The following is a 27,647-nucleotide window of genomic DNA, read 5'->3' on the forward strand; positions in this document are numbered from 1 at the left end:
TTTGTGTTCATTATTAAAATTAAAAACATGTTGAGAACTAAGAAAGAATTAAACAAATAGTATACTAAATATAACCTGGCTTAGAATTTAGTATCATCTGAGTAAATGATCCCCGGAGTCTTAATTATTTTAAATTAGGAATAATAAAAATGCCTATAATTATTGTGCTTATTAGATTATCAAATATTTTTTATTCACCAAATTGCTTTAAATTTTGTAACATGTATTTTTATAACTTTTTTCAAAATATTGTAATATGGTACCCAAAATAATAATAAATAATATTATATAAAAATAACAAGAGAGATATACTATAGGGGAATGGAGGGAAAGGAGATAAATTATATAAGAAGGCTAAGGTCAAATTGAGGTAGTGAAATGCATCTCACAACATTTATATAATTAACAGTAATGAATATCAGTTTGACTCCACCTTAAAAACTAATAATGAAAGTATAGGAGAAAATGCAATGCATTACTGTATAGGGTTCACTGTTAGGACATTGTTAAAAATTTGCTTTTCTAAAAAAAGGGTTTTTTTTAATTGAGAGCTGAGACAAATTTCTCTTTAAAAACTTACATGATTTTGAAGACTAATGTATGACAAATTGAGCATCATTCAATAAATGTATTTGCAGGTCCGTTACCTCCTTCATATGTGCTAAGGAATAATACTAATGTTCTATTCAATAAATAATCTTCAATACAGGCAAAAAAAAATGTTTTCTAAACACACAGCTTATGTTGTGTGGTTACCTAAATCTCAGAACGTGCTAATCACACAAAAGAAAAAAATGGTTCGCATATCCTTCAAGGAATCTTCAAAAAATATATATGAGCCCTCGTATATGACATGCAGATTCTCTTTACAACCCAAGACAGATATGCCTTAAGATTCATATAAGTAGAACAATTTTTGGAAACGTTGGTGTTTTTGACACATTCATAATTCAGTGAAAATTAAGAATACATAAGTAAAATCCAAGTTTTATTCTAGAACTGATAGAAATGTTCAAGTGAATATGTTCAAAAGAATATCACACATTCAGAATCTTTAAAAAGAAAAAGAAAAAAATCTCTGCAGCTTATAGAGGAGCAGATCAAGGTCATGGACAATATTAATCAATATTAAACCTCAGGTACTGGAATACATCCCTGAGAGTACCAGGTGTTGAGGGAGGAGGGAAGGAAAGGAATTGAATTCCAGGAAGTAGCACTAGAATATAAAGAAATGGTTTTGTTCCATCAGCTGTAACATAAGTTGTGCTAAGGAAGGTTATAAAATTCTGTAAAATTCTGTCAGTTAGCAAATAAGGGAGGAAGAGTTGGGAGGGAAGGAACAATGAACACAGGGTGACACAGGGACAGCGGTGAGGGTCATGGCACATCAGTGGTGGGGATGTGCAGGAACTTTGTACACCAATACCAGAAACTTGAACATTATTATAATCCTGTTTCCTAAACTATAATTTAAAAATTAAAAATGAATTAGAAACAAAGTAAAGAATTTTTAAAAACAAACATCTTTATGAGCGTTCTAATTCATACTATTTTAAACACTTTAGAATCGCGTGTGTGGTAAGTTGTAACAGTCTAGGGGAAAAGGAATGTCTTCGAGCTTTCTGAGGCTGTGGTTCTGCTTTAGCTTTGGCTTCTTTGTTAATATAGGGTCAGAGCCAATTCGTAGAGCTGGAAAGAGTGGTACTTCTACACCCACTACCCCTGGATCAACCGCCATCACCCCAGGCACCCCACCAAGCTATTCTTCTCGCACTCCAGGCACCCCTGGAACCCCTAGCTATCCCAGGACCCCTCATACACCAGGAACTCCCAAATCTTCCATCTTGGTGCCCAGCGAGAAGAAAGTAGCTATCATCCGTACTCCTCCGAAATCTCCTGCCACTCCTAAGCAGCTTCGGCTTATTAACCAACCACTGCCAGACCTGAAGAATGTCAAGTCCAAAATTGGCTCAACTGACAACATCAAATACCAGCCTAAAGGGGGGCAGGTAAGAATTACATGAGCACATATTTATTGCCAGGTGTAAAGTTCTGTTCATTTTTGTGTTTATTTCCTCACAGGCAAAATATTAATTTTTAACTATTGAAAATATTTATTTGAAAATATTAACTTTTGCAATAAAAGGAGGTGAGATGTTTAAGAGTTACTGGTTGATTCATTTTAAGAGTTCGGACATTATAAAGGAGACGTATTTTAGCATATCTTTTTTTTTCCCAGTTATTATTGGATAAGAATTGAATTGAACTCAGAGGTAAATGTTTCAGTTAGTGATCTAACTGGTATTTCCTAAGAACATATCTATTGCCTTGTGGATATTAATAGATTGAAGTTGCATTTCTGATAAGAATTTGAACTTTTTATTCTATATCCTGACTGTTACTTGAATATCTTTATGTCATACCATTTTTGTCTCCATTGTTCTAGTTCAAGTAATTCTATAACATTTGCTACTACTAGTGCCTCACATTCACTACAAAATCAGAGTATGGCTCAGTAATTTCCTCTAGGAATTATTTCTAAAATTTATGGAAGAGAAATACTCATATTGATATGAAAGACATAGCTCTGGTTGGTTCTTATAAATCAAATGATTATATTAGAATTTCTTTTCTAGATTAATTATGGTTAATAGTTATTAAAAATTTTCTGCATCTTAACTCATAATAAACTCCAGAAAAAATGAAATATGCACACCTTTTCGACCAGGAGACTTCACTTTTGACTCAATTTTGCTTGTACAGTGTATATTTGGACAAAATAGCCAAGATGGAGGTAACACAAATATCAGTTGATTTAGCATGTGATATCCATGTTTTCAGGGGCCTGGTTCAGCTTCTCTTGTAGAGATTAAATACTTCTACAATTTCCTTTAGAACTGGAGCGATAGCACAGCGGGTAGGGCATTTGCCTTACACGCAGCCAACCTGGGTTCTATTCCTCCATCCCTCTCAGAGAGCAAGCTACCAAGAGTATCCCGCCCACATGGCAGAGCCTGACAGGCTCCCTGTGGCATATTTGATATGCCAAAAACAGTAACAACAAGTCTCACAATGGAGACATTATTGGTGCCCGCTGGAGCAAATCAATGAACAACTGGACAATAGTGCGACAGTGCTACAGTGCTACAATTTTCTTTGTATATGAATTAATTTGTAAGATACTTTCACTCTCCCTGGAAAGTATTTCTTTTATCCTCAATATTATTTTTTAAAAAAATAAGGACAATTTTTAATTTTTTAAGTTTTTATTAATTTATGTTATGAAAGAACTGTGATTTACAAAGTTATTGATAGGTGAGTTTTAGGCATTATAATATTTTCACATCAATCCCTCCACTATTGTCGACTTCCCTCCACCAGTGTCCCCATATTCCCTCCCCACCCCAGTCCCTACCCGATTCCCAGCCTGTCAGCCTGACAGGCACATTACAGAGTTTCAGTGGTTGCAGCTTAGACCTCATGTTTTCAATTTTGTCCTCAATATTGTTTTCTGCCACCTTTTACATTTTCTCTTTCAGTGTCTTTTTAATAGTTCAATGAGCTTTTTTAATTTTTAAGTTTTTTTAATCGATTAAGATTCTGTGTTTTATTCATGCACAAAATTCCAACACCACACCTATCACCAGTGTACCCTCCCTCCCTCCTGTCTTTTAATTTCAACAGTTGAAATGTAGCATCATGCCAAAGAATTGAATTTCAGGCAGGTTAAGAAGTAAGTTCTTAAAAATGTGAAGTTATACTGTAGAAATAAGTACCAGGAGGTTGACCCCATGGCTTCGTGGCTGGCCTCACGTTCCGGGGAAAGGTCAACTCAGAGAAGCGATCACCAACTACATTGTAGTTGAAGGCCATGTGGGGGAAGGGAGTTGCGGGCTGAATGAGGGCTAGTGACTGAGCACAGCGGCCACTCAACACCTTTATTACAAACCACAACAGCTAATTCGAGAGAGAGAATAGAAGGGAATGCCCTGCCACAGTGGCAGGGTGGGGTGGGGGGGAGATGGGATTGGGGAGGGTGGGAGGGACGCCGGGTTTACGGGTGGTGGAGAATGGGCACTGGTGAAGGGATGGGTTCCCGAACTTTGTATGAGGGAAGTATAAGCACAAAAGTGTATAAATCTGTAACTGTACCCTCACGGTGATTCTCTAATTAAAAATAAATAAATTATAAAAAAAATAAAATAAAAAAAAATGTGAAGTTATAGAGGACTCCTACTCACTATTGAAACAAGAGTTCAATGTTGCTCCTTCATCAGACAGACTTCTTTGGTGTCTTATGATTCCATTCAGTAAAATCCAAAGTTAAGGGAAAGCAAGGAGGTGGAGGCACTAATTATTCCTTTTGCAAAATGAAAAGTCTATAATATGGTAATTTAAGTATACCTTTTCATTGAAGTATGTAATTAAAAATATAAAAATAAAAATAAATTTAAAATATGAAAAATATAGAAATATAATTTTCATTGAAGTATGTATTTAAAGGTTATAATTTAAAATTAATTTATAAGTATATAATTTTAAAGTATCACTATATCACTGTCATCCCGTTGCTCAAGTGGGAACCAGTAACGTCTCCATTGTGAGACTTGTTACTGTTTTTGGCATATCGAATATGCTACAGGTAGCTTGCCAGGCCCTGCCGTGCAGATGAGATACTTTCAGTAGCTTGCCAGGCTCTCTGAGAGGGGTGGAGGAATCAAACCCAGGTTGGCTGCATGCAAGGCGAATGCCATACCCGGTGTGCTATCGCTCCAGCCCAATTTTCACTGTCACTGTCACTGTCATCCCATTGCTTATCGATTTGCTTGAGCAGGCACCAGCAACATCTCCATGTGAGACTTGTTGTTACTGTTTTTTGGCATATCTAATATGCCACAGGTAGCTTGCCAGGCTCTGCTGTGCGGGCAAGATACTCTCGGTAGCTTGCCAGGCTCTCCAAGAGGGGTGAAGGAATCAAACCCGGGTCGGCTGCATGCAAGGCAAACGCCCTACCACTGTGCTACCACTCCAGCCCAATTTTAAAGTATATAATTAAAAATAGATAATTAAAGATAAGAGGCTTCTTAAACTGCTCTTGGATGCATCAGTTTTGTTTATCTGAAAGTAAGAACCATTTGGAACTTTCTGGAAATACCCACATGTCACAGTATTTTTTTTTTTATTAATAGTTTATTTTTAATTAGTGAGTCAACGTGAGGGTACAGTTACAGATTTATACATTTTTGTGCTCATGTTTCTCCCTTACAAAGTTTGATAACCCATCCCTTCACCAGTGCCCATTCTCCACCACCAGTAAACCCAACATCCCACCCCCCCTTCCCAGTCCCGTCTCCCCCCACCCCACCCTGCCACTATGGCAGGGAATTCCCTTTTGTTCTCTCTCTCTGGTTAGGTGTTGTGGTTTGCAATAAAGGTGTTGAGTGGCCATTGCGTTCAGTCTCTAGTCTATATTTGGCCCGCATCATCTTTCCCCCACATGACCAACAACCACATTTTACTTGCTGTTCCCTTCTCTGAGTTGCCCAGAATGAGAGAACAGCCTCCAAGCCATGGTGACAACCTCCTGGTACTTATTTCTACTATTCTTGGGTGTTCGTCTTATAGTCTATTATTCTATATTCCACAGATGAGTGCAATCTTTCTATGTCTGTCTCTCTCTTTCTGACTCATTTCACTTAGCATGATACTTTCCATGTAGATCCACTTATATGCAAACGTCATGACCTCATTTTTTCTGACAGCTGCATAGTATTCCATTGCATATATGTACCAGAGTTTCTTCAACCAGTCATCTGTTCTAGGGCACTCGGGTTTTTTCCAGATTCTGCCTATTGTAAACAGTGCTGCGGTGAACATATAAGTGCATATGTCACTTCGACTATACTTTTTGGCTTTTCTGGGATATATTCCCAGCAGTGGTATTGCTGGGTCAAATGGGAGCTCAACCTCAAGTTTTTTGAGAGTCGTCCATACTGTTTTCCAAAAGGGCTGAACTAGCCGGCATTCCCACCAGCAGTGTAGAAGGGTCCCTTTCTCCCCACATCCTCTCCAACAGCGGTTGCTTTTGTTCTTTTGGATGTGTGCTAGCCTCTGTGGTGTGAGGTGGTATCTCATGGTTGTTTTGATCTGCATCTCTCTGACGATTAGTGATGTAGAGCACTTTTTCATGTGTCTTTTGGCCATTCGTATCTCTTCCTTGGTAAAGTTTCTGTTCATTTCTTCGCCCCATTTTTTGATGGGGTTGGATGTTTTCTTCTTGTAGAGTTCAACCAGTGCTTTGTATACCCTTGATATCAACCCCTTATCTGATGGGTATTGTGTAAATATCCTTTCCCATTCTGTGGATAGTCTTTGTATTCTGGTCACTGTATCTCTTGCGGTGCAGAAGCTTTTTAGTTTAATGTAGTCCCATTTGTTGATCTCTGTTTTTACTAGATTGCTTAGTTCCGTGTCACAGTATTTTAATATTTATAACTAACCTTTCATAGTAAGTTTGTTAAAATCAATTTAATACCAATTTGAAATTTAATAATTTATTGTGTTGGACTGGAGCGATAGCACAACAGGTAGGTCGTTTGCCTCCCAAGCAGTTGAGCCGGGTTCGATTCCTCCATCCCTCTCAGAGAGCCCGGCAAGCTACTGAGAGTATCCTGCCCGCACGGCAGAGCTGGCAAGCTACCCATGGTGTATTCGATATGCCAAAAAACAGTAACAAGTCTCACAATGGAGACGTTACTGGTGCCGGCTCGAGCAAATTGATGAGCAACATGATGACAGTGATGTATTTATTATCATTCTCTCAGATATCTTTAATATATAAAAGTAGTGGGGCCAGAATAATAGTACAGCTGGTAGGGCATTTGCCTTGCATGTGGCTGACCCAAGTTCAATCTCCCGCATCCCGTAAAATCCCCCAAGCACCACCAGGAGTAACCCCTGAGCTTTGCCCCAGTTGTGATCCAAAAGGCCAAAAACAAACAAACAAATAAAAGTAGAGCAACTATTATATACATATATGATATATATAACTATATATGTCCTTAAATGTTCTCATTACCTGAGTCAGTTTTCTGACATTAACACTTAAAATATTTTGATTCTTGAAATCACAGGGAAATATAAATTCTTTTCAATATATTTTATTGAAAAAATATGTAATAAAAAAGGAATAATTTATAATCTGACAAAATTTTTAATATATTAAAAGAGGATTTTATGATGGAAAAGTGAAAATAATGGTTCTAATCTCAGCCTGTTAGAGTCATTATTTAAACCAATCTGAAAAATATGAGGTCAATTATGCTGTCTTTCTGCTTCTTTATTCTATCTGTTTGTTAATACTTCTAATTCAATTGGCTTTACCTGAAAATTCACAAAATTTATACAGAGATGGCTGTGTTGAACTTACTATCACTCTTCCCCAGATATTGTGGTAATTAAAGGCTAGTAAAGCTTCATACAGAACATGAAAATTACACAAAGAACAGAAATAGTCTCAAAATGACAATGACATTGATTTAAAAGAAAAAAGAACCTCTTCTTTCATAAGACAAGTATCAACCTGCTGTAGAATTATCAATCTGTACTCATATGACTTGGAATAAATCCCTAATAGTTGAGTTATGAAGCGTTTTTGGTTGGAGAATCTGGAGATATTTCCTCACCAAAATAAGAAGCAGATGGGAGGAAGAGATTTGCATTCTATTTTGTGATAGATGGTATCAGTTCATTACAACTGAGGGGAAAATGACTTGGAAAATTGATATGCATTGCAGTTGAACTGTCTGAAAAAAAGTATATCAGAGCACGCTATCCCGTAAAATCCTCTTTTTGATATAAGAGCTCTAACAGGTCATAAAGAAGTGTTCTTATTCTGTTTGTGTTAAACTGTTGCTTTATTGGGATTGTTTATCATTTATAGAATTTCTTAGAAAAAATATATAAAAGCTCCTTAGAAATCAAAAATTAACATAATATATCAAATCCCTTTGCTGTATAATCAAGAGTCTAGAAATGTACATGAATAGACAAAATTAAGGCCACAGGAATGTTGTTCTCCATTGTAAATTGTTTACCTAGGACAGTGGCCAACTCAGGATCTTTGAAGAAAATGGGGAAATAGCCATGCTTTCTGTATGAAAAGCTTCATGTTAGAGATAGTTCTTCTATAGGTATTGATAAATATAGTCACAATGTTCTTGTGGGGGAGTCATATTCCCAAGCATTTGGGGGAGGGTTGTATGGATCAACAGGGATATCAGTTCAATGCTAGAGTCTGAGGGTTTTATGCTGCTTTAAACCAGCCTTGCTGGTTTCAAGCAGGCCACCCCAGTGGTATCTAGAGGTTCTGTTGATCTTATTTTAAAAGACATAACTAAGGATATATATACACACATATATATATATATACACAACTTTACTATTATGTACATGTATATAGAACTTTTATTCCATTACACAGACATTCTTGTCATAAAATATGGACTGGTTAAAATGTAAACAAAAATTTAAGCTTTATTACTTTTTTTCAAATTTGACCTCTCATAAGAATTAGAAGGAAAATGATATAAGGAAAGATATAGCTGTTTGGGGAATTTAACTATCCATATTGGCAAGGTTTATGATTTTTAATTTGGCTATTTGGACATGTATTGTGTATATGTGTGTGTGTTGTGCTTATAGCTGTTATTTTTTTGTTCTGGTTTTCTATTGACAGCTCAGCACAGAGTTTCAGTTCAGCAAACCGAATCAATGAATAATGGAATTATTAAGCCAGCTAAAGATATGAGGGGTTTACAAAAAGAAAAAAAAAAGTCAGTGTTTGCAGCTAACAACTACTTTCATTTGACAAAAGAATATTTTGGATTCACTCACTTACTTATAGGAAGTTTGGGTAATTTAGTTCAAGGTATAAGTAAGACTATGAGCAAAATTCTATTAATTTGAAATTTAATGCAGTTACAGTTTCAATCTATAAATATAAATTTTAGAAATATAGTGTTAGCTTTTTAAGAACACAACTATTTTATTTATACCAAAGTAGGAAATAATTTCTCTAAATACCTGACATTAAAAATTAAGGCAGCGGCTTAATAAATGGTGCTTTTTAATCTTTTGTATCCATATATTGGGGGCTGGGAGTAGGTACTTTGGTTTTATGGAGCATTTCTTCCTATTTTGGAAGGAATATTTCTTTTCCCAATCAGACTATGAAGATCAGAATACAAAGCACCAGGTGGAGTGATTGTGTAGTGGGTAGGACATTTGCCTTGCAAGCAGCAGATTTAGTTCCATCCCCAGCATCCCAGATTGACCCCCAAGAATTGCCAGAATGATCCCTGAGCACTAAACCAGGAGTAACCCCTGAGCACTGCTGGGTGTGCCCCTCCTCAAAAAAACACAAAAGACTACAAAGCATAGTTTTTATCCAATGGAGATTATTGGAAATTACTGCTAAAGTGATCCCATAGTTTGTTATCATTTACAGGTTGCTGAATAAGGATGGACAGTTAAAATGGGAACTCTACAAGGCTGTGTCTGTAGATTTGATTGAATGCCCTGTGCCTGTTTTTCTGCTTCACTCATGGAGCAGTCAGTCATCTCCTAGGCCAGTTGGGCTAAGGGCAGGGGAATCTTTAAGCAAGTCACTCCTATTCAAGGAAAGGGTGGTCCACTTTTATTAAGAAATTGTGTAAAATTTTGTCAACCTATTTCCAAGTCAGTGTTCCCTAGCACCTTTTTCAAAAATTCATCATCATCATCATCTCATCTCAGTAATGTTTCCATTCGTCCTAGCCCTGAGATTTTAGCAGCCTCTCTTTACTTGTCCTTCCAAATGGTGCTGCATTGGAGGCTCTTTCAGGGTCAGGGAAATGAGACCCATCATTGTTACTGGTTTTGGCATATGAATACACCACAGGGAGCTTGCCAGGCTCTCCCATGTGGGCAGGAAACTCTTGGTAGTTTGCCAGGTTCTCCGAAAGGGAGAACTAGGTTATCAGATGTTGGGAGCTTGGTTTTATAGTCTCTGGGTGTTGGCCGTTGATGGGATTACACGGCACTGGGGGCAGTTTCTGAGTGTGTCCACCTAGGCACTGGAAAATGGGGGATCTGGGCAGAAGAGGCTAATGATTTTCAAAATAGAGGCAAATAATTTTCAAAAAGTAGTTTTGTAAATTGATTAGGATAAAACCTATGAAGTATATCTTTGTTTTCCAGAAATATAAAATTGAATTTCTGTCTCAGTTCAATATGAATTCATTGAACGAAGGAATATTAGGTGTTAAAAATTCTCACCTCATTCTCAGCTTTCACATTTTCACATTGAGAAACCAAAGTTCTCACATTGTCCACATATTGCACTTATGACTGCTAATATCTTTTCACTTGCTGAGCCCTACAATGAAACTGTGTCTGTACATTTTTGCAGTGCTGGGATTGAGCTCACAGGTGAGGCAAGCTCTCTACTGCTTAGTCAGATACTTGGTCTAGATTGTATAACTTTGTATGTAATGAGTAATCTTTTGTCAATTGAGTATGCAGTGTTATAAATCTCAGTCTGTCCTTGTTTGCTTTAACTTTTTTTGCAAATATGAAAATGGTGATTTTACTCCAGCTTATTATCACATCAAAAATTTTAAGGCTTTTCATATATTAATTTAATTAGTTATAATGAAAGAATATATATTTTTTTGCTTTTTGGGTCACACCTGGCGATGCACAGGGGTTACTCCTGACTCTGCACTCAGGAATTACTCCTGGCGGTGCTCAGGGGACCATATGGGATGCTGGGAATCAAACCCAGGTCGGCCGCATGCAAGGCAAACACCCTACCCTCTGTACTATCACTCCAGCCCCAAGAATATTTTTCTCATGCAAAATATGGTGCTCACTCTCATGAAGGTCTAAGAAGTGCACTAAAAGGTCTAAAAAAGCTTATTAAATGTCAATTTTTTTTAAAAAAATTCATCTCATTACCCAGAAGAACTGGACTGAGGTTTATTTTGATTTTTGTCTAACTCATATCTTTATTCTTTCATCAAATACTTATACTTCTGTATTAAATTAACAAAATGAAGATTAACAATGATAAATCATAGACTCTAAAATTGAGGCTGAATAGAAGGTTGTTACTGTTCTTGTCCCTTCCTAATATTTTTCTGTAGATTTGAGTTCTTTCCAAGCCACATTTTCTATATCTTGAGATTGTAAACAAATGTTATCACTGTATCACTGTCATCTCATTGTTCACAGATTTGCTTGAGCAGGCACCAGTAACGTCTCCATTGTGAGACTTGTTACTGTTTTTGGCATATCAAATACACCAAGGGTAGCTTGCCAGGCTCCACCATATGGGCAAGATACTCTCGGTAGCTTGCCAGCCTCTCTGAGAGGAGCGGAGAAATCGAACCCGGGTGCTATCGCTCTGACATAAAAAGAATTAAAAACTAATCCCAAGAATTTTTGAATACTATTATTTAACCTAGTCTGACAAAAAACTGTTCTCCAAAATACATTATGTTGACAAGCTATTGGGTTTGTTTTTGTTTTTGTTTTTGGCTATCAAAGTCAACATGTTCTCAAAATGAAAGCTTCATCAGTGATCTTCACTGTATGGAACCGAATTCTTATAACTACAATTAAGTATTTTTTGAAGAGTAATAAAAATTTTTAGAGATAGGTTTTTAGTAATATCTGTTTAAAAGAATGAAACATTATTTTGGGTTTAGAGATGTTAAGACACGTAGAGCCTCCTTGCTCTTTATGAACAGGAAGACGAGAACAAATTGGAATGGGGACATTCTAGAGATGATAATTACAAAAAGAAAACCTTGGAATCAACTTGCTAGTTTTAAAAGGCCCATTGGATTGTATGGAATATAACAGTATAAAATGTATAGTACTAAGTACTAGAGGGCAACAGAAGTCTCAAAAGAGACAGTACAGTGGGTAAGATGTACTGTCTTGCATGCAGCTAACCCTGGCTCTATTCCTGGTACCCCATAAGATGGCTCTGGCTCCACCACACGTGATACCGAGCACAGAGCCAGGAGCAAGTTCTGAGCACTGCTGGTTGTGGCCCCAAAACTCAAAGTTGCTAAGAATCCTACTGTCTGGCTAAAGTTTTTTAATGCATTTAGTAAGAACAAGGGAGATTGGCAGTATTAAGAGTATGCAGAGCTTGAGAAGATGACCCGTATGTTGATATAATGTATCTCACCTATGTGAAGTATGCAGAAAGAAACACTTGTTTCACTCTTTCAAATTACTACAATTTTTATTAATCCTGCAAGTAAAAGTTGGAGTATCAAAGATTAAATGCATTTAAGATGTGATAGCAAGTAATGCCTCCAAATATTTTTACTATATATAATGAGTATAGAAAAAATAATATATATGTCAAATCAGAGTTTATTTTTCTGGATTGTCCCTAAGACATTAAAATAATTTTTTCCTTTTTATTAGCTTTTTAGCAAAACAAAGTCTAATGAAATTTTTTTTCAATGAAAGTCATTTTGTGTTACTGTATTTACTTTTTTTTTTTTTTTTGTGGCCACACCTGCTGATGCTCCTGTCTTTGTGCTTAGGAATTTATCCTGGTAGTGTTCTGGGGACCATCTGGGTAGGCTGTATGAAAGGCAAGTGCCTTACCTGTTGTATTATAGGAAGTTAGGGGAGAGGAGCCCCTAACTTCATTTTTATTTAGGTCCATTCATGGAGTACAAAGACAAAGAACTAGACTCTTGGAGTAGAAAACAAATTAGAAATAAAGGCTTATTCTTTGTGGCAGCCATCTTTCTATTTATGAAATGGTTTCTGTGCACTTCTGGTATTTGCAGAATTAAAATGAAGGCGTTAATTATATCTATATTACCCTAGAGACCTACAGTGTAAAATGCTTTGTAATTTGACTAAACCATGAATATGAGCCAGGGTTTGATGGCTCTCAAGTGCAAATATTGTCAAGTTTCAACAAGAATCTAACTAAATATCACTCTCAACATTAATCAGTTATGCCCAAAGTGATTTAATGCCATACTTTATTTTAGACAAAAGCAATATACTATGTAGTGCTGGAAATATGTAAAGAACATGTCATCAGTATATCTGAAAAATCTGCTTTAGATTATATGACATACATTGAGATAGCTTGGTAAGTTGAGAAGGACCAACTAGTTAGTTGGACTATTTGCCTGACTGGAGCCAGGTGGTATTCCGGATGTAGCACACTTGATTTGCATGTGTGAAGCCCTGGGTTTGATACCAGGAACCCACCACCGCATTCCCATAAAGAAGTCTGTGACTCTCTAGAATATCTAATGAAAATCAAAGTAAGTTTGCTTGTCAGTTTCAGGATTTTAATATTTAAAACATCTAAATAATGCTGGTAATGTGGACTATCTCTTGGGGTTTGAATCATTTGTTTTGTAAATCAAGAGAAATTGCCAGTTGATTAAATGTTAACACCAGATTCATGCAAACTGAATTTGGAATTTCCATTTCTGCCACAGATGAATCAGATTTAACATTTGGCTTTTGATCACTTGGCAATGAGTCACTTGATTGGTGCTCTAATGCTATCTAAATTAAAATTTGTAAGTTAAGAGAGAGAGTGAAAAAAATATTGCTTACCATAGAGGCAGACTGGGTGGGGGGGGGGGGGGTGCGGGAGTGATGGGAAGGAAACTGGGGACATTGGTGCTGGGAAATTTACACTGATAGAAGGATGGGTGTTGGAACACTGTGTGACTGAACCCAAATTAAACCAAACCAATTTACACAGCTTTGTAAAGATCTGTCTCACACTGATTCAATAATAAAATCCTTTAAAAATTGTAAGTAAAATATGATCCTTAGTTTAACCCTCAAAAAGTAAGAAAGTGACAGTATTTATTTAATTGTAAAAATAATTGTACCTTTGTGAAGAATAATTTAAACTGCTATTGCTAGGAATTATAGATAGAAATTATTTGCTTTTACAAATTACAAAACTAGATATGTAATGGTTCTTACTGAACCATTTTTCTGCATCTATAGTTTCTGTGATACAGTGCAACTATGGTTATTATTATGTAGAGTTCTTTGATTTCTCTTCTTTTCCAAACTGGAATTTTTATTTTGCCAAAAAGAGTGACTCAATTGTCATTGTCTTCTAAATTCAGATTTTGACAAAAGGCACTTCCCTTGGGCTACCAATGAGACATGCCAATGATGTTTTCCTGTTTGGGACAAGGTATCTTGTTAAAATAGTGATTTAAATTGTATCTAGTTAAAAATAGGACCCTGTGTCTTCTCTATTTTTTGCTCTTTTAACAAAGAGCAAGCATTGTGATACCACGATTAGTTATCTAGGGTTGTATAGCTTGGATACATTTGTTTTGCATTTTAAAATATTTAAGGGAATAAATTGTCCCCTATAATATTGAAAACACAATTTATCTCTAGATTTTTGGCAGGGAGTCGGGAGAGGAAGAGTAAAACCCAAAGTAAAATAAAAATAATAATAAAAATAAGCCTCTCTTTCTATTTGACATCCTTATCCACCCTTCAAATTATGCCAAATTCAAAGGACACATGAAGAACATCATAAGAGTTACTGCTTTGTTTATTGCACCATAGCAGAGTAATGTAGGAATGGACCTGTTGTTGTCTTGAAGATTAATATTAAATTCCTGGAAATAGAAATATAGCACCCAGACTCAAATACTCTGCGCCCAACTAAGGCCTGAACAGCCTCAACCTGACCTAGTACCAGTCAGCTAAATCAAGGATGAATGAGAACCTCTAACCTTTAGCTAGTCCCATTGTAACCATACCTGGGAACTGGGGGCCAAGAGCTCAGGTGTATGAAGTGATTTCTCTTTATGGTGGCCGATACTATAGATGAGGTTATGACAGGTGGGCCACAGGTATATCCCACAGAATTACACTGACCTTTCCTACAGACTTTTTTTTTTTTGCTTTTTGGGTCACACCCAGCGATGCTCAGGGGTTACTCCTGGCTTTGCACTCAGGAATTACTCCTGGCGGTGCTTGGGGGACCATATGGGATGCCAGGGATCGAACCCGGGTCAGCTGCGTGCAAGGCAAACGCCCTACCCGCTGTACTATCGCTTTGGCCCCACCTACAGACTTTTTGTAGACCGTTATCCACACTAAAAACAAACCTCCTGCCAATCAAAGTTCAAGTTTTTCTCTCCCTCTAATTGTCTCCAGATTTAACCTGCCTACAACTAGGTTAACCTGGTCTACATTTGGCCCTTGGGAGTGCAGGGGCATAAGGGGCTTCTATTTTATATGGTAGATCTGCTCTTTGGCTGGAGCGATAGCACAGCGGTTGGGCATTCACCTTTCACTGTGGCCGACCCCTGTTCGATTCCTCCGCCCCTCTTGGAGAGCCCGGGAAGCTACCGAGAGTATCGAGCCCGAGCGCCAGAGCCTGGCAAGCTACCCGTGCGTATTGGATATGCCAAAAACAGTAACAATAAGTCTCTCAATGAGAGATGTTACTGGTGCCCACTCAAACAAATCAATGAGCAACAGGATGACAGTGACAAATCTGCTCTTCAGTTCCAGTGTTAGGCTTTCCTCTTAAATGATTATGCAAGAAGAGTCTGGGAGCTTTTGGGTACTCCCCATTCTGATTCCCTTTAACCTACTACTACCTGGAAATTGCAGTGAAGTTACCTCCAATTCCTTTTAGGTTAGGATTTTAAACAAGAAGATCGATTTTAGCAAGGTTCAGTCAAGATGTGGTTCCAAGGATAACATCAAACATTCTGCTGGGGGCGGAAATGTAAGTAGAAACTGATCTGACTGCGTGGAGCCCCCTGCAGGCTGTGTGTCCCTTCCTGCCTTTCTGCCAGCACACTTGCCTGCTTCTTGCTGCTCCACCTCTACCCCTGGTTTGGGGACTTGTCAGCTCTGCAGTTTTGGTGAAAGGCTTCCGGTCTTTTCTTATGTAATGATCATTGAATTTCTTGTTTGCAGTAGAGGGAGGAAATTTCAGTCGGATGTCCTATGATTTGTAGGGTAATGGCAAACCCACGTTTCTTTCAGAGATCACTGTCTGCGGGTCTTTGGCTTCTAGGTATTTTCTTATGCAATCTTGAAAATGCTAACAAAATTTTCAGAGCACACATGTTCCTAGCTCCATTTTAATTATATTTGAGCCAAAGACCGATACACTTGAAAGCATCCAAAGTGGTTCATTATTCATGAGCATTAGGATATCAGCTGGAATAATACAAAACTGGTGAAGCAAAGATCATCTATAATTCAAAAGAAAAGGATTCCAATCCCAGGATACTTTCTGTCTTGATGAGATTTTTCCTGTCTTTTGTATTGAGTGGAAGTAATACCCTATGAGACTAAGAAACAAATTAAATCCATGTTTTTTAGTAGCTGATGCAGAGTTGAGACAACCTCAAACTCAAGTAAGCATGGTTCTTCATAAATTCTGAATGATGAAAACTGTGAACTATGCTATCCATTCTGTAGGATGTCTGGCCCAGCTGTAGGTGTCAGTCATCTGTAGACCAAGTAATTTACAGATAATCAAATGCGGAATAATTATCTAATGACTCTTGGCTCCTTGCTCTTCTACTGGACAATGAAAGGAGATGACAGCTAGTTCCTTCTGCCAGCAGCTGTCATCTAATGCTAAAAGCAGCTCCACTCCTGGGACTAAAGAGATAGGAAAGCGAATTGAGGTGCTTATCTTGCACACTGCCTACCAGGGTTCAATACCCAGCATCCCGTGTGGTCCCCAGAGCATCACCAGTGTAATTTCTAAGTGCAGAACCAGGAATTATCCCTGAGCACTGCTGGTTGTGGCCTCCAAACCAATAAAATAAAATAAAAGTAGCTCCACCAGGCTCAAAAATATTCTGTTTGTGGGAAGTTCATATAATTTTTCAGGGTTCCTTCAAGGGTTCTAGAGGAAACTTAAGAGTCAGTGTTCATACCAACATGGTTGGGCTGAAGTGGTACTACAGGAATTAAGCCTCTTGCCCTGCATGCAGCTAACCCAGGTTTAATTTCTGGCATCACATGTGGTCCTGAAGCACGACCAGAAATGGCTCCTGAGCACTGCGACAGCCGAGGAATCAAAAAAATAATGGATTACACTAACACCTTGTCCTTTGCCCTGTGTTCTGATCTCCAAAGAACATACCACATATATTCTCACAGAAACAGACAGTCCTGATAAATAACATGAGGGTATCAGAAGGTAGTCTGACTAACCTCAGCTTCAGATCCTATCATCAAAACACCTAAGTGGAAAAAGATAAGATAACTAAAGTTCTTAATTTGAGGAGACTCCAACCTCCAAAACAATAGTCTTAAATTTTCCTACAATGACTTGCTTATATATGAACCTTGCAGATACGCAGGCATTTACACAATATCTCATGTTTCCCATGTTTCCATGTACTTATGATATAAGTCGACAATGAACCTTACTTGGAGAAGCAACATTTGAGATACTGAGAGGACATAATTTGAGTAAAGAAAAAAATACATAAACATTGACATTTTATGATTTAAAATACTGGATAAATTCTTTTTAGATAGGAGATGGCAATAATATTTTAGAAATGTATTTAGCACCTTATCATAAAGCAATGTTAGTCTTTTATATATGAACAATTTTCATTATTTTGTGTAAAACTATTTAAAGAATATTTATCTCTTTACTTTGCTCTTTGCTTGTGACAAGATTTAACATGGTATGCTTCAGTTCTCTGAGTAGAAGCTTGCCTTATTAATCCAGGCTTTTCTACCTCTGTAGCTGATCTTTTTCTACTAATAAAACTTTTGTTCTAGGATTATCTTTCACTTTGGTGCTTCTTTCATTTCAAATGTGTGGGAAAACATATGAGAGAGTGTTTCCCTGTGTGAATGTATGTACTTCATTGTGGGTTCTATCTATGTTGTGGTGTTTCAAATGTATATATGTTTCTAGATTTTAATGTATATTTGGGGAAGTCTATCCATGTGTAAGCTATTTTAACCATATTTCATATGATTCACACAGGTACAGATTGTTACCAAGAAGATAGATCTAAGCCACGTGACTTCCAAATGTGGTTCTTTGAAGAATATCCGCCACAGGCCAGGTAAAGAAATAATTTTTCATAGTTTTAAAAAAATAATATATTGGATTTTAGAAACTAGCAAGCAGATTGTTGAAGGATATTACAAAATTCTCATATTTCATGCTTGTATTATACAAAGTTAGGTTAGGAGTTTCAAGGCATCATCCTCTGGACATGTGAGCCCAGTTACCACAGAGTGGCCATATATCATGCAATGTTAAAATTTCAAATGATATGTAAGAGGAATTTATCACCATGTATTAAAAAAGAGCCCTCTCCGCCCCCAAGGGACCCAGCCCCGGCAGCCAACCTCCACTATCCCACCACCACCATGCTCCAGGCTGCTTTCCACATGTTCTGGCCGAGCCTCATGCATGAGTGAACATATTCCTGGAGCGGCCATGCAACATATCATAAAGGGAAATACCTTTATGATGCCTCTCAGAGAGCCTGGCAAGCTACCGAGAGGATCCCGCCCACACAGAAGAGCCTGGCAAGCTCCCCATGGTGTATTCGATATGACAAATACGGTAACAATAACAATAACAGGTCTCATTCCCCTGACCCCAAAAGAGCCTCATATCTTTGAGAAAGATGAGTAAGAAGAGGCTGCTAAAATCTCAGGGCTGGGACGAATGGAGACATTACTGGCACCTACTCGAGTAAACCGATGAACAATGGGATGACGTGATACAGTGAATGCAGTGTATTAAAAAATATTAAAAGACTGTTACATATAAACATGTTGTTTAAAGCCAGCACTTGATGTTTATACATAGTCATGGGGTTCAGAAGCTATATTTTCAGCAATTTTTTTCATGAGCTTGGTTTTCTACATTATGTGTAAACAGGAATGTACTTAAGCCAAGCTGAAGAAGTTTGATGAATTTTCCATATCCTTTAGTATGCTAATAAGGTCTACAAATTCTCAACAGAATGTAATGTTTGCCCAATTTATTTGACCATAGAACATTTGCGTTTTTCTAGAATACCTCACAGATTAGTATTCCAAAGCAGAATTTATACTTGTACTTTCAGGGAATTCATCTCTCTTTAAAGTTTGAATCCTGCATGTTATGGGTTTCATTGTCAATAATCACATGTTACATATATTTGCATTCGTAAGTAAATATAAAATTTCACTTTTTCTTGAGAATATTTTGACACAATTTTTTATACCACTGAAGTATAGAAACACAGATGAAGCAATTGATTTTAACAATCTAGTCTTGGCATCTTGAATAAGTCAGGTAAGAGATTATCCCCGTTACTCATGAACGAAATGTTATCAGAAAAATGAATAAGACAGTTTTAAGTCCAGTAAGATTTCAGATCATAAGTTTTTTAAGAAGAATTTATTAGTTGAGAAACAAAGATAGATTGAATAAGTTTCATAATTGTCAAGTACCTTGAAAATAACTGGAAATTAACCTTCACTTTGGCAAAGGATATTCATACAGCAAGTCCAGAAGTTAGAAACCACCTAATGGGTATATTATTACTAGTTTCAGACATTTTTACTGGAATTAGCCTCTCAGTTATTCATGAGGCAGGAGGGACATGTTTCTATATTGCAAGTTGTCATAATTCCACTATATCAATGGTATCCTGCATAAAGTTGATTATATTGTTAACAGCATAACTTAAGTATTTGACCACAGTATCTGTTTTCTTCCAGAATTAAAAAAAAATCTGTATTTTGGGCGGTGGGGCTACACCTGGCAGTGCTCAGGGTTTACTCTCTGACTCTGTGGACACCATATGTGGTTCTGGGAAAGGAATCAGTGTCATCTACATCCAAGACAAGCACCTTAACCCCTGCACTATTTCTTCAGTCTTAAATCCTTTAATTCCAGACTGTTTTTAAGTATACCTTTAGTCAAATTCACTTATGGTCTGAATAAGACTATTAATCAAGGATGTAGACTTGCACTTATTCCAAAATCTGACTCCTATGCAGTTGAATCAAATGACTAAATTATGAATATGCATTAGCATAATAACCTTTGACAACAGCAAGTATTTTCCAAAGTTACTCTGAAATGTGAAATATTTAGGGAGAAAATATCAAGACGAGTTAATACATGGGGGCACTAATGGAAATATCTGATCTGACAAACCCTGCTTCAGGACAAATGAATCTTAATAAAGATTATCATCTTTCTAGTATGGGAGATAACTCAAAAGGGAGGATGCTTTGCATTCATTCCAAAGGCCTCATGGTCAATTCTTGGAATATCAATTCTTTTTACTGGAATTAGCCTCTCAGTTATTCATGAGGCAGGAGGGACATGTTTCTATATTGCAAGTTGTCATAATTCCACTATATCAATGGTATCCTGCATAAAGTTGATTATATTGTTAACAGCATAACTTAAGTATTTGACCACAGTATCTGTTTTCTTCCAGAATTAAAAAAAAAATCTGTGTTTTGGGCGGTGGGGCTGCACTGCCAGGTGTAGTCCAGCCACTATGGGATTTAACCCTAGTAGCCCATAACATCACTACACCAAACCATAAGGCCATGGAGCAGGGTCAAGTATTGCTTGGAGTATCCCCTGGCCCCTGAGCACTAGTGAGGAATTCTCCCCACTCCCAAAAAAAGACTATAGCCCTAAACACTCTTGGCCATGTCTCTCCTCCAAAAATGATTTTTAGCCTTTCACAATTACTATTCCTGGTGGACCCAGAAATTTTCAGAATATATTGTTTTGATCTCTGATTTCCAAAGAGTTTCTCTAAGAGCTACATAGAATTTTCTAGTAGAACCTCAACAGAAGTACACTTCTTAAGCTTCTTGTTGTGAATATATATTATTTATGGCCTATGGACTGGAGCAGTAGGACAGAAGGTAGGGCGTTTGCCTTGCACATGGCAGACCCAGGTTCGATTCCTCTGTTCCTCTCAGAGAGCCCGGCAAGCTACTGAGAGTATCCCATCCACATGGCAGAGCCTGGCAAATTCCCTGTGGTGTATTCGATATGCCAAAAACAGTAACAAGTCTCACAATGGAGATGTTACTGGTGCTCGCTCAAGCAAATCGATGAACAACAGGATGACAGTGCTACAGTGCTATGGCCTATATTACTTTTTTTTCTCTCTTTCAGAATACAGTTTAACAAAGGTTTAACAGGGTTATATTAATATAGATAGTATATAGTCAGGGGAAAAAGCTTGAGAAGGGAGATTTTATTCAAATTAGAAGCTATAAAAACTACAAAATTAAGATCCCAAGGGAATTCATTTCATGTGTTTGAGAACTCCACATACAACAGGCTCCAAACCAGAGATGGGAATCCTTTTCATTTTTTTTCCCAAGGGCCATTTTATAAACATGTTTGTGAATAATAAATTACAAGCAGACAGGGGCTCAGCAGTCAACGAGAAGGCTGCAGGTCAGATATTCCCAACTCCTGCTCTAAATCAAGTATATTTTATGACTCATACCATTGCCATCACAACCAATGTGTGATGCCCATGTAGTTTGGTAAATGTTGGTAGAATACCATTTTCTATAATGATGCTATTTTAAGGAAAGAGCAACTACATGTCTTCTCTAAGAATGAGTGAAATAGCATTATGATATGCTAAACTCTCATAAAAATAATGAATGAATTGATGAATATTTCTTCAGAACATGATATGATTACACCATATAACTTCAAGAGACTCCTGCTTCAGTAGCTGGGCATTAATATAAATATCTAATACATAATACATAATTAATATAAATATCTAATACAAAATACATAAGCAAAATTCCACAGGGTTTAACAGATCTGTGAAATCTTAGCACATCTTTCTCTTTTATACTCAGAGGCACATGAAGCAGCAGCAGAACAAAATTGGGTGGGTGGGGAGTAATTTCCTTATTTCTATAAAATTCTTCAAGTCATTTTATTAAGTCAAGATCTCAAGAGATGGAGTGACGATAAAAAGTCACATCATTTTCCACTGGCCTCGTGGAAGGCATTCAAAAGTGCTCAGGGACTGGAAAACAACAAATACCTGCTCAGTGTAAATCTCTCCATGCCTTTAAACAGGGGGGAGGCATGCAGAAATTGGGAGACCAAACTGAAGGGTGTCAACTGATAACCTCATCTGTCTCAGATCTTGAGTTTCAACTAGTTAGCATTTCAGAAAATGATATTGTTAAAACTCTGCCTCAGTATTACATCAGGTAGTGTCATAATGGGTATGTGTATTTGTACAAGAATTTACTAAGGAGATATCCAGATATCTTTCCTATAGCTCCATCTGCTGATTTGAATAGGTGTTCTTAAAGCTTTCTAGTCGTACACAACTGAACTCCTGACTCCAGTCTCAGCAGTCAAGCTATCGGTGTTGAAAATTACAAGTGAATACATTACTCATTTATGCGCCATTTCTATCCTAATTGTACTTTGGACAAGTGACCTACTGGTATTACCATAGGGAAAAGTAAAGAAGAGTTTCATTTAAGTTTAATTTCTTCCCCTAGAATAATAGACTGAATATTTCAAGTTTCAGAAAGGAGTCAATAGAATATTTTTTCATTGTTTTATTTCATTATATGGAGAAGAAAAAAATCCTTTTGATATCCCTTTTGGGCAGAGGAGAAAGTTATATGTAATAGTTCATAAAATGTTACAGAAAGGATGTTATAATCATCATTGATACTGGGGAGAAAATAATAGAGACTACAAATTTCGAAATATTCTTTTTACAGCTGTGGTCAGAAGGATGGCATTGTTAATTAACTTTGTAGTTTATAAATATCTACTTACTCTGATCATTTTGAGGAAACCATGCCTCAAATATAAGATTTCATTTGAGCGAGACATTCAAAATCCTTTTTTCCTCTCCTAGGTGGTGGGCGTGTGAAAATTGAGAGTGTAAAACTGGATTTCAAAGAGAAGGCCCAAGCTAAAGTGGGTTCACTTGACAATGCTCACCACGTCCCTGGAGGTGGTAACGTCAAGGTAAGGAGCAAGGTCACAGCCCATCCTGTAGTCCTTTTTCTAATCCTTTTTAACACTCTTCTTCAAAATGGATCTCAGAGCCGAGGTCTTAACATACGGGAAGTAGGGATGACGGAGTTGAGTAGAAGAGACATTAGTACGGGGACATAGCGTAAGCACTCGGGGGGTCATTTAAGATAACTTGAGTTTGTGAGCACTGATGCTTGTCTTGAACAGATTGACAGCCAAAAGCTGAACTTCCGAGAGCATGCTAAGGCCCGTGTAGACCACGGGGCTGAGATCATTACACAGTCCCCGGGCAGATCCAGCGTGGCATCCCCCCGACGACTCAGCAACGTCTCCTCCTCGGGAAGCATCAACCTGCTCGAATCTCCTCAGCTCGCTACTTTGGCTGAGGATGTCACTGCTGCACTCGCTAAGCAGGGCTTGTGAATACTTCTCATTTTAGCATCGATGTAATCATATTTAGGCATGAGCTCTTGGCAGGAGTGGGCTCTGAGCAGGTGTTATATTCATCCTTTACAAACCATAAAATAAATAATCTCATTCCCGAACTGTAGTCATTGTTACAATTTTATAAAAAAAAAATGATTAGCATATGCAGAAACTGACTTGATTTCCATTTGCAACAGGAAGACACTGGCTTTACATGAGTACAATCGGACAATTACTTTTGTTCTGCTCTGTTTTGCATGGAATATTATTATTTAAAAAAATTGCATTTTTACCTTTCATGTGCCTGAAGGCTATCCACTACACTCTGAAAGGCCTTGTTAAAAAAAAAAAATCCAAGCTGCTCATTTCACTATTCTGTTGCTGGGTGAAAAGATGCAAGTTGCCCATTGTAACTTACAGCAGGTTAAATTCAATCAAGGAGTCTGATTGCAGGATGGGAAGAACATGTAAGAAATAAGTTTTTTTAAAGTGTTATTTTGTATAAATGGGAAGAAAGATTCAATTAAGTTATTAACATTTGGGACCTGGATAATTATTGCAGAGTATAAATCAGTCCAATAAATTATTTAACTAATTAAAAAATAGTTCCGAAGCATTTGAGCTGTGATTGAGGAAGTGGTGTATACAAGTGCATCTCTTAGGAATGAAGCACTTCCATTAGGATGGATTCGTGTCTGATTAGAATGTCAGTTGACCAACTAGATTTGTGTCCACACTACCAGTTTCACACCCCCTTTCCATCTGTTTGATACAGTATTATAGATATAAATATATATATATTTCTCTGTGGCCATTTGTGATACTTCCTCATATACTTGAATATTATACTTCCTTATTCACAGTATCTGTGTCTCCTGCACCCTTTGGTGTTGCAATTTTAGGTATGTGAAAGTAGATGTTAGCAGGGTTCTTTCCCTATTTAAAAAAAATAAATTGAAAACAATAAAAAGTTTTAGCATGAAGTTGCTTTCTGTAACAACTCAAAGCTGTAACCCTGTTTTAGTGCCAGATACAAGTTTCTCCCTTGATGCTAGAGAAATTTATTTTTCTTTGCTTTCACCAACATGGAGTTGTGGGGTTGGGTCCAGTTATACATAAAGGGTTTACAGATTGTTGGTTTCAGATTATGGCCTTATCTTATTTTGAATCACAGAATGATCTGGGTTTTATTTCTATAATCATTCATGAAACAGACTTCGGATTTCTTTTTGTTTTTTTTTCTCACTTGCTAAAGTTGAAATTAGTAGGAATTTAAGACTTATTATTCTATTCTTTTAAGTCGAACCTGTTTATTCTCTGATGGAAGATGCTTTGCTTTCTTAACCAAAGTAAAGATCTCTTGATCAGAAAGGGGGGAAAGAAAGATTGTGTTGTTTAGGGGTCCCACCTGAAAGTGCTGAGACGTACTTTCTGCTTGATGCTGGAGGATCATCCCTTTAGCAGTGGCTGGGGACCACAGGGTGACAGAGATTAAACAGGGGATTCCTTATGCAAAGTATATGCTCCAACCTTTAGCTGTAGCCCTGACCCCAGAAATACAGTATTTTGAGCAGCTATAACTACAAAACATTGAGATGCAGATACTAAAACAATTTTTTTTCACGATCCCAACATTAAGTATAAGTAGATAAAACTGTTCTGACTTTAGACACAGTCTAGGATCACAAATCAATTGACTCCTCTCACCAATCATTCATCTCAGTTGCATGAGTAAGCAGTGAGATAGCAGATGGCTGAAATAAGGTATTGAGTGACCAGGCTGGATGGATTCCTTTGAGTATTTTATCTGTTCTTTTACTTGCTCAGGACTGGTAGGTTGGATCTGGATAGCTAAAGGCATAGCCCTGGTAGATTCTTGATTTCTTTGAGCAAGATCAAATAAAAAGGAGGGAAAAATGGACTGAGGCAATAAGAAGTATAGTAGCATCTACAAACTAAGAGATGCAAAAACATAGACATAGGTGGCATTCTGTGACCCCTGGATATTGCAGCCAATGTGATTTTCACCTCTCAGAGCAAATGTACACCGTTCTTCTCAACTAAGGTTTTACAGAGGCAGACATGTCCAAAACTCTTTATAATTCAGTTATTTTATACAAGTTAAAAAACATTAGAAACTTATAAGTCTTAGGGATGTTTCTAGCTCTGCCTAATGTGAGGTTTGATTTGAACAATGTGGAAATTTTATTCTTTAGTTTCCCTTGAAACGAACTAGAGAACAGAAGAAAGAACAGCTGTGTGGAGACTGATAGTATATTCTTACATGCTTGATAGTGTTAGTGACTAAAGTTCTCTAGAAAGAACTGAACAGCTGGTCAGAATAGTTAAGCATTGAAAGAAGTTTCTTTTTCAACGTGGACAAAACATTTAAAACTAAGTAAACATTAAATATTAAAGTTAAGCTTCTTAAAATATGTGTCCAAAATAAAAGTATAAGGCATCCAGTTATTAGAAGTGGCACTATACTATTGATTTATTCTCACTATAAATTATATCAAAAACTCTCACCTTATATGGAAATGCAGTTCCTGATAAAAATTAGCAAAAGAAACTCACAGTGTATAGTAAAAGAGAGAAAAACACAGCCTAACGTCTTCTTGTGGGAATAAGGGGTGAAACCTATCTTGCTTTCACTCTCAAGATTAACGACACAAATTAAGCTTTTAGAACACCACTTTTGTGGGGGCATCCATACGCTGATCTAGAAATTAAAGCTTTCTGGTTTTAATTCTAGATCTATCAATGCCAGTTTCTCTCTGGCTTTAGCCTTTGAGAACCTGTTTAAGGAAACATAACAATCCAGAACTGACAAGAGTTGAAAGGTCCACTTTTTCCATGGAACTCCTTCACTCTGGGTCTCCTGCTACCAAAAATTGGGCACCGTACAATAATGCAGGAAAGATCCGAGTTTTTGATGAGTTTCAAAGACCTCGTTCACTTCAGAACCAACTCTCTCTGGATTCTCCTGCTGACTTCCAGCAGGTGATGGGTTGCAGTCCCACCCACAAGCAAGACACCTGTGTAGTAATGAGTAGATTTGGCTGAAGAAGGTAGAAGGGAGAACTTTACTAAGTAGAAGCATAAACTCATATGCTCATGAGCTCCTCCACACACCTAACATAATTTATAGCAGGAAACAGGATCAACAGCCCATCACAGAGCCATGTCAGTATTAAGAGAGAATTGATCTCAATGTAGAATTCACATAGAAGCTGTAGTTATGTATTTTGGCTTCGATTTTTCATGTGACCAAAAGGTAGAAAATTAACGATACAGTATCCAAGTGCTCCCCATCCCAATCAAAACAGAAAGGGCAGATTCATGGCATAAAAGGCTGGGTTTCAGCATTCTTTCAAATATAGATATGCTAAAATCAGTTTTAATGTGGTTTGTTTTTGTTTTTGTTTTTAAACCCAGGATTTTTAGCCTGGGTGTGTAGGTTGAGGCCAAGTCCCTCTGCAGGGAAAATGTTTATTTTTAAACTCATATGTCTGCGGGGGAAAAGTTTATTTTTAAACTCAGAAATGTCAATCATAGACATCTACTTCAACTTTAGCAAAAAGAAAAAAAAATCAACAAAAAGTATACTCTGTATGCTGGGATTCCAAGGTTCCAACATGCCACTACAAATCTGTGGGGGGTTTCTTTCTTCTGAAATTCTAGAGCCTGTTACCATAGAAAGGCATTTCTTCAATGGCTGGTTGTAGTTAGTTCATGTTTTTCAATCAGAATTTGCAAATGTATTTGTTGCTGTATAGTGATTGTTTTGCAAAATAAAATTGCTTGTCACCGAATAGTTTCAGATCATTTCTTCTCTGATAAACAGTATGGGTGCACATGTGTGTGCATGTGTTGTGTATGAGAGAGAGAGAGAGAGAGAGAGAGAGAGAGAGAGAGAGAGAGAGAGAGAGAATCTGGGGTTACTCTGTCCAACCAACCAAATAAATTGTGAAGGAAACTGCAACCATTTGCTGTATTCCATCTGTCTTAGGTCCTTTGTACTACCCCATGAACAGGATGCTATTTGTTGCAAGTGACAGAGACACAAATCCAATTGACTTTAGCCTGAAAGCAAATTCATTAGATCAAGTAAATAACTAACCCAGAA

General features: G+C 37.3%; 1 protein-coding gene across 17 annotated transcripts in view; it reads left to right on the forward strand.

Moving 5' to 3' along the window:
* MAP2 (microtubule associated protein 2) overlaps positions 1-27,333 on the forward strand; it is a 316,282-nt gene extending 288,949 nt beyond the window's left edge. For all 17 annotated transcript variants that reach the window (XM_055123372.1, XM_055123371.1, XM_055123385.1 and 14 more), the window contains 4 exons: positions 1,669-2,009; positions 18,062-18,143; positions 22,971-23,083; positions 23,300-27,333. In XM_055123372.1, coding sequence (XP_054979347.1) covers positions 1,669-2,009; positions 18,062-18,143; positions 22,971-23,083; positions 23,300-23,515 — 752 coding nt within the window. In that variant the 3' untranslated portion in view covers positions 23,516-27,333. The remainder of the gene's footprint in view (positions 1-1,668; positions 2,010-18,061; positions 18,144-22,970; positions 23,084-23,299) is intronic.
* Positions 27,334-27,647: the final 314 nt, after the last annotated feature.

This window comes from Sorex araneus, chromosome X (genome assembly GCF_027595985.1).
Source record: "Sorex araneus isolate mSorAra2 chromosome X, mSorAra2.pri, whole genome shotgun sequence".
Taxonomy (NCBI): Eukaryota; Metazoa; Chordata; class Mammalia; order Eulipotyphla; family Soricidae; genus Sorex; species Sorex araneus.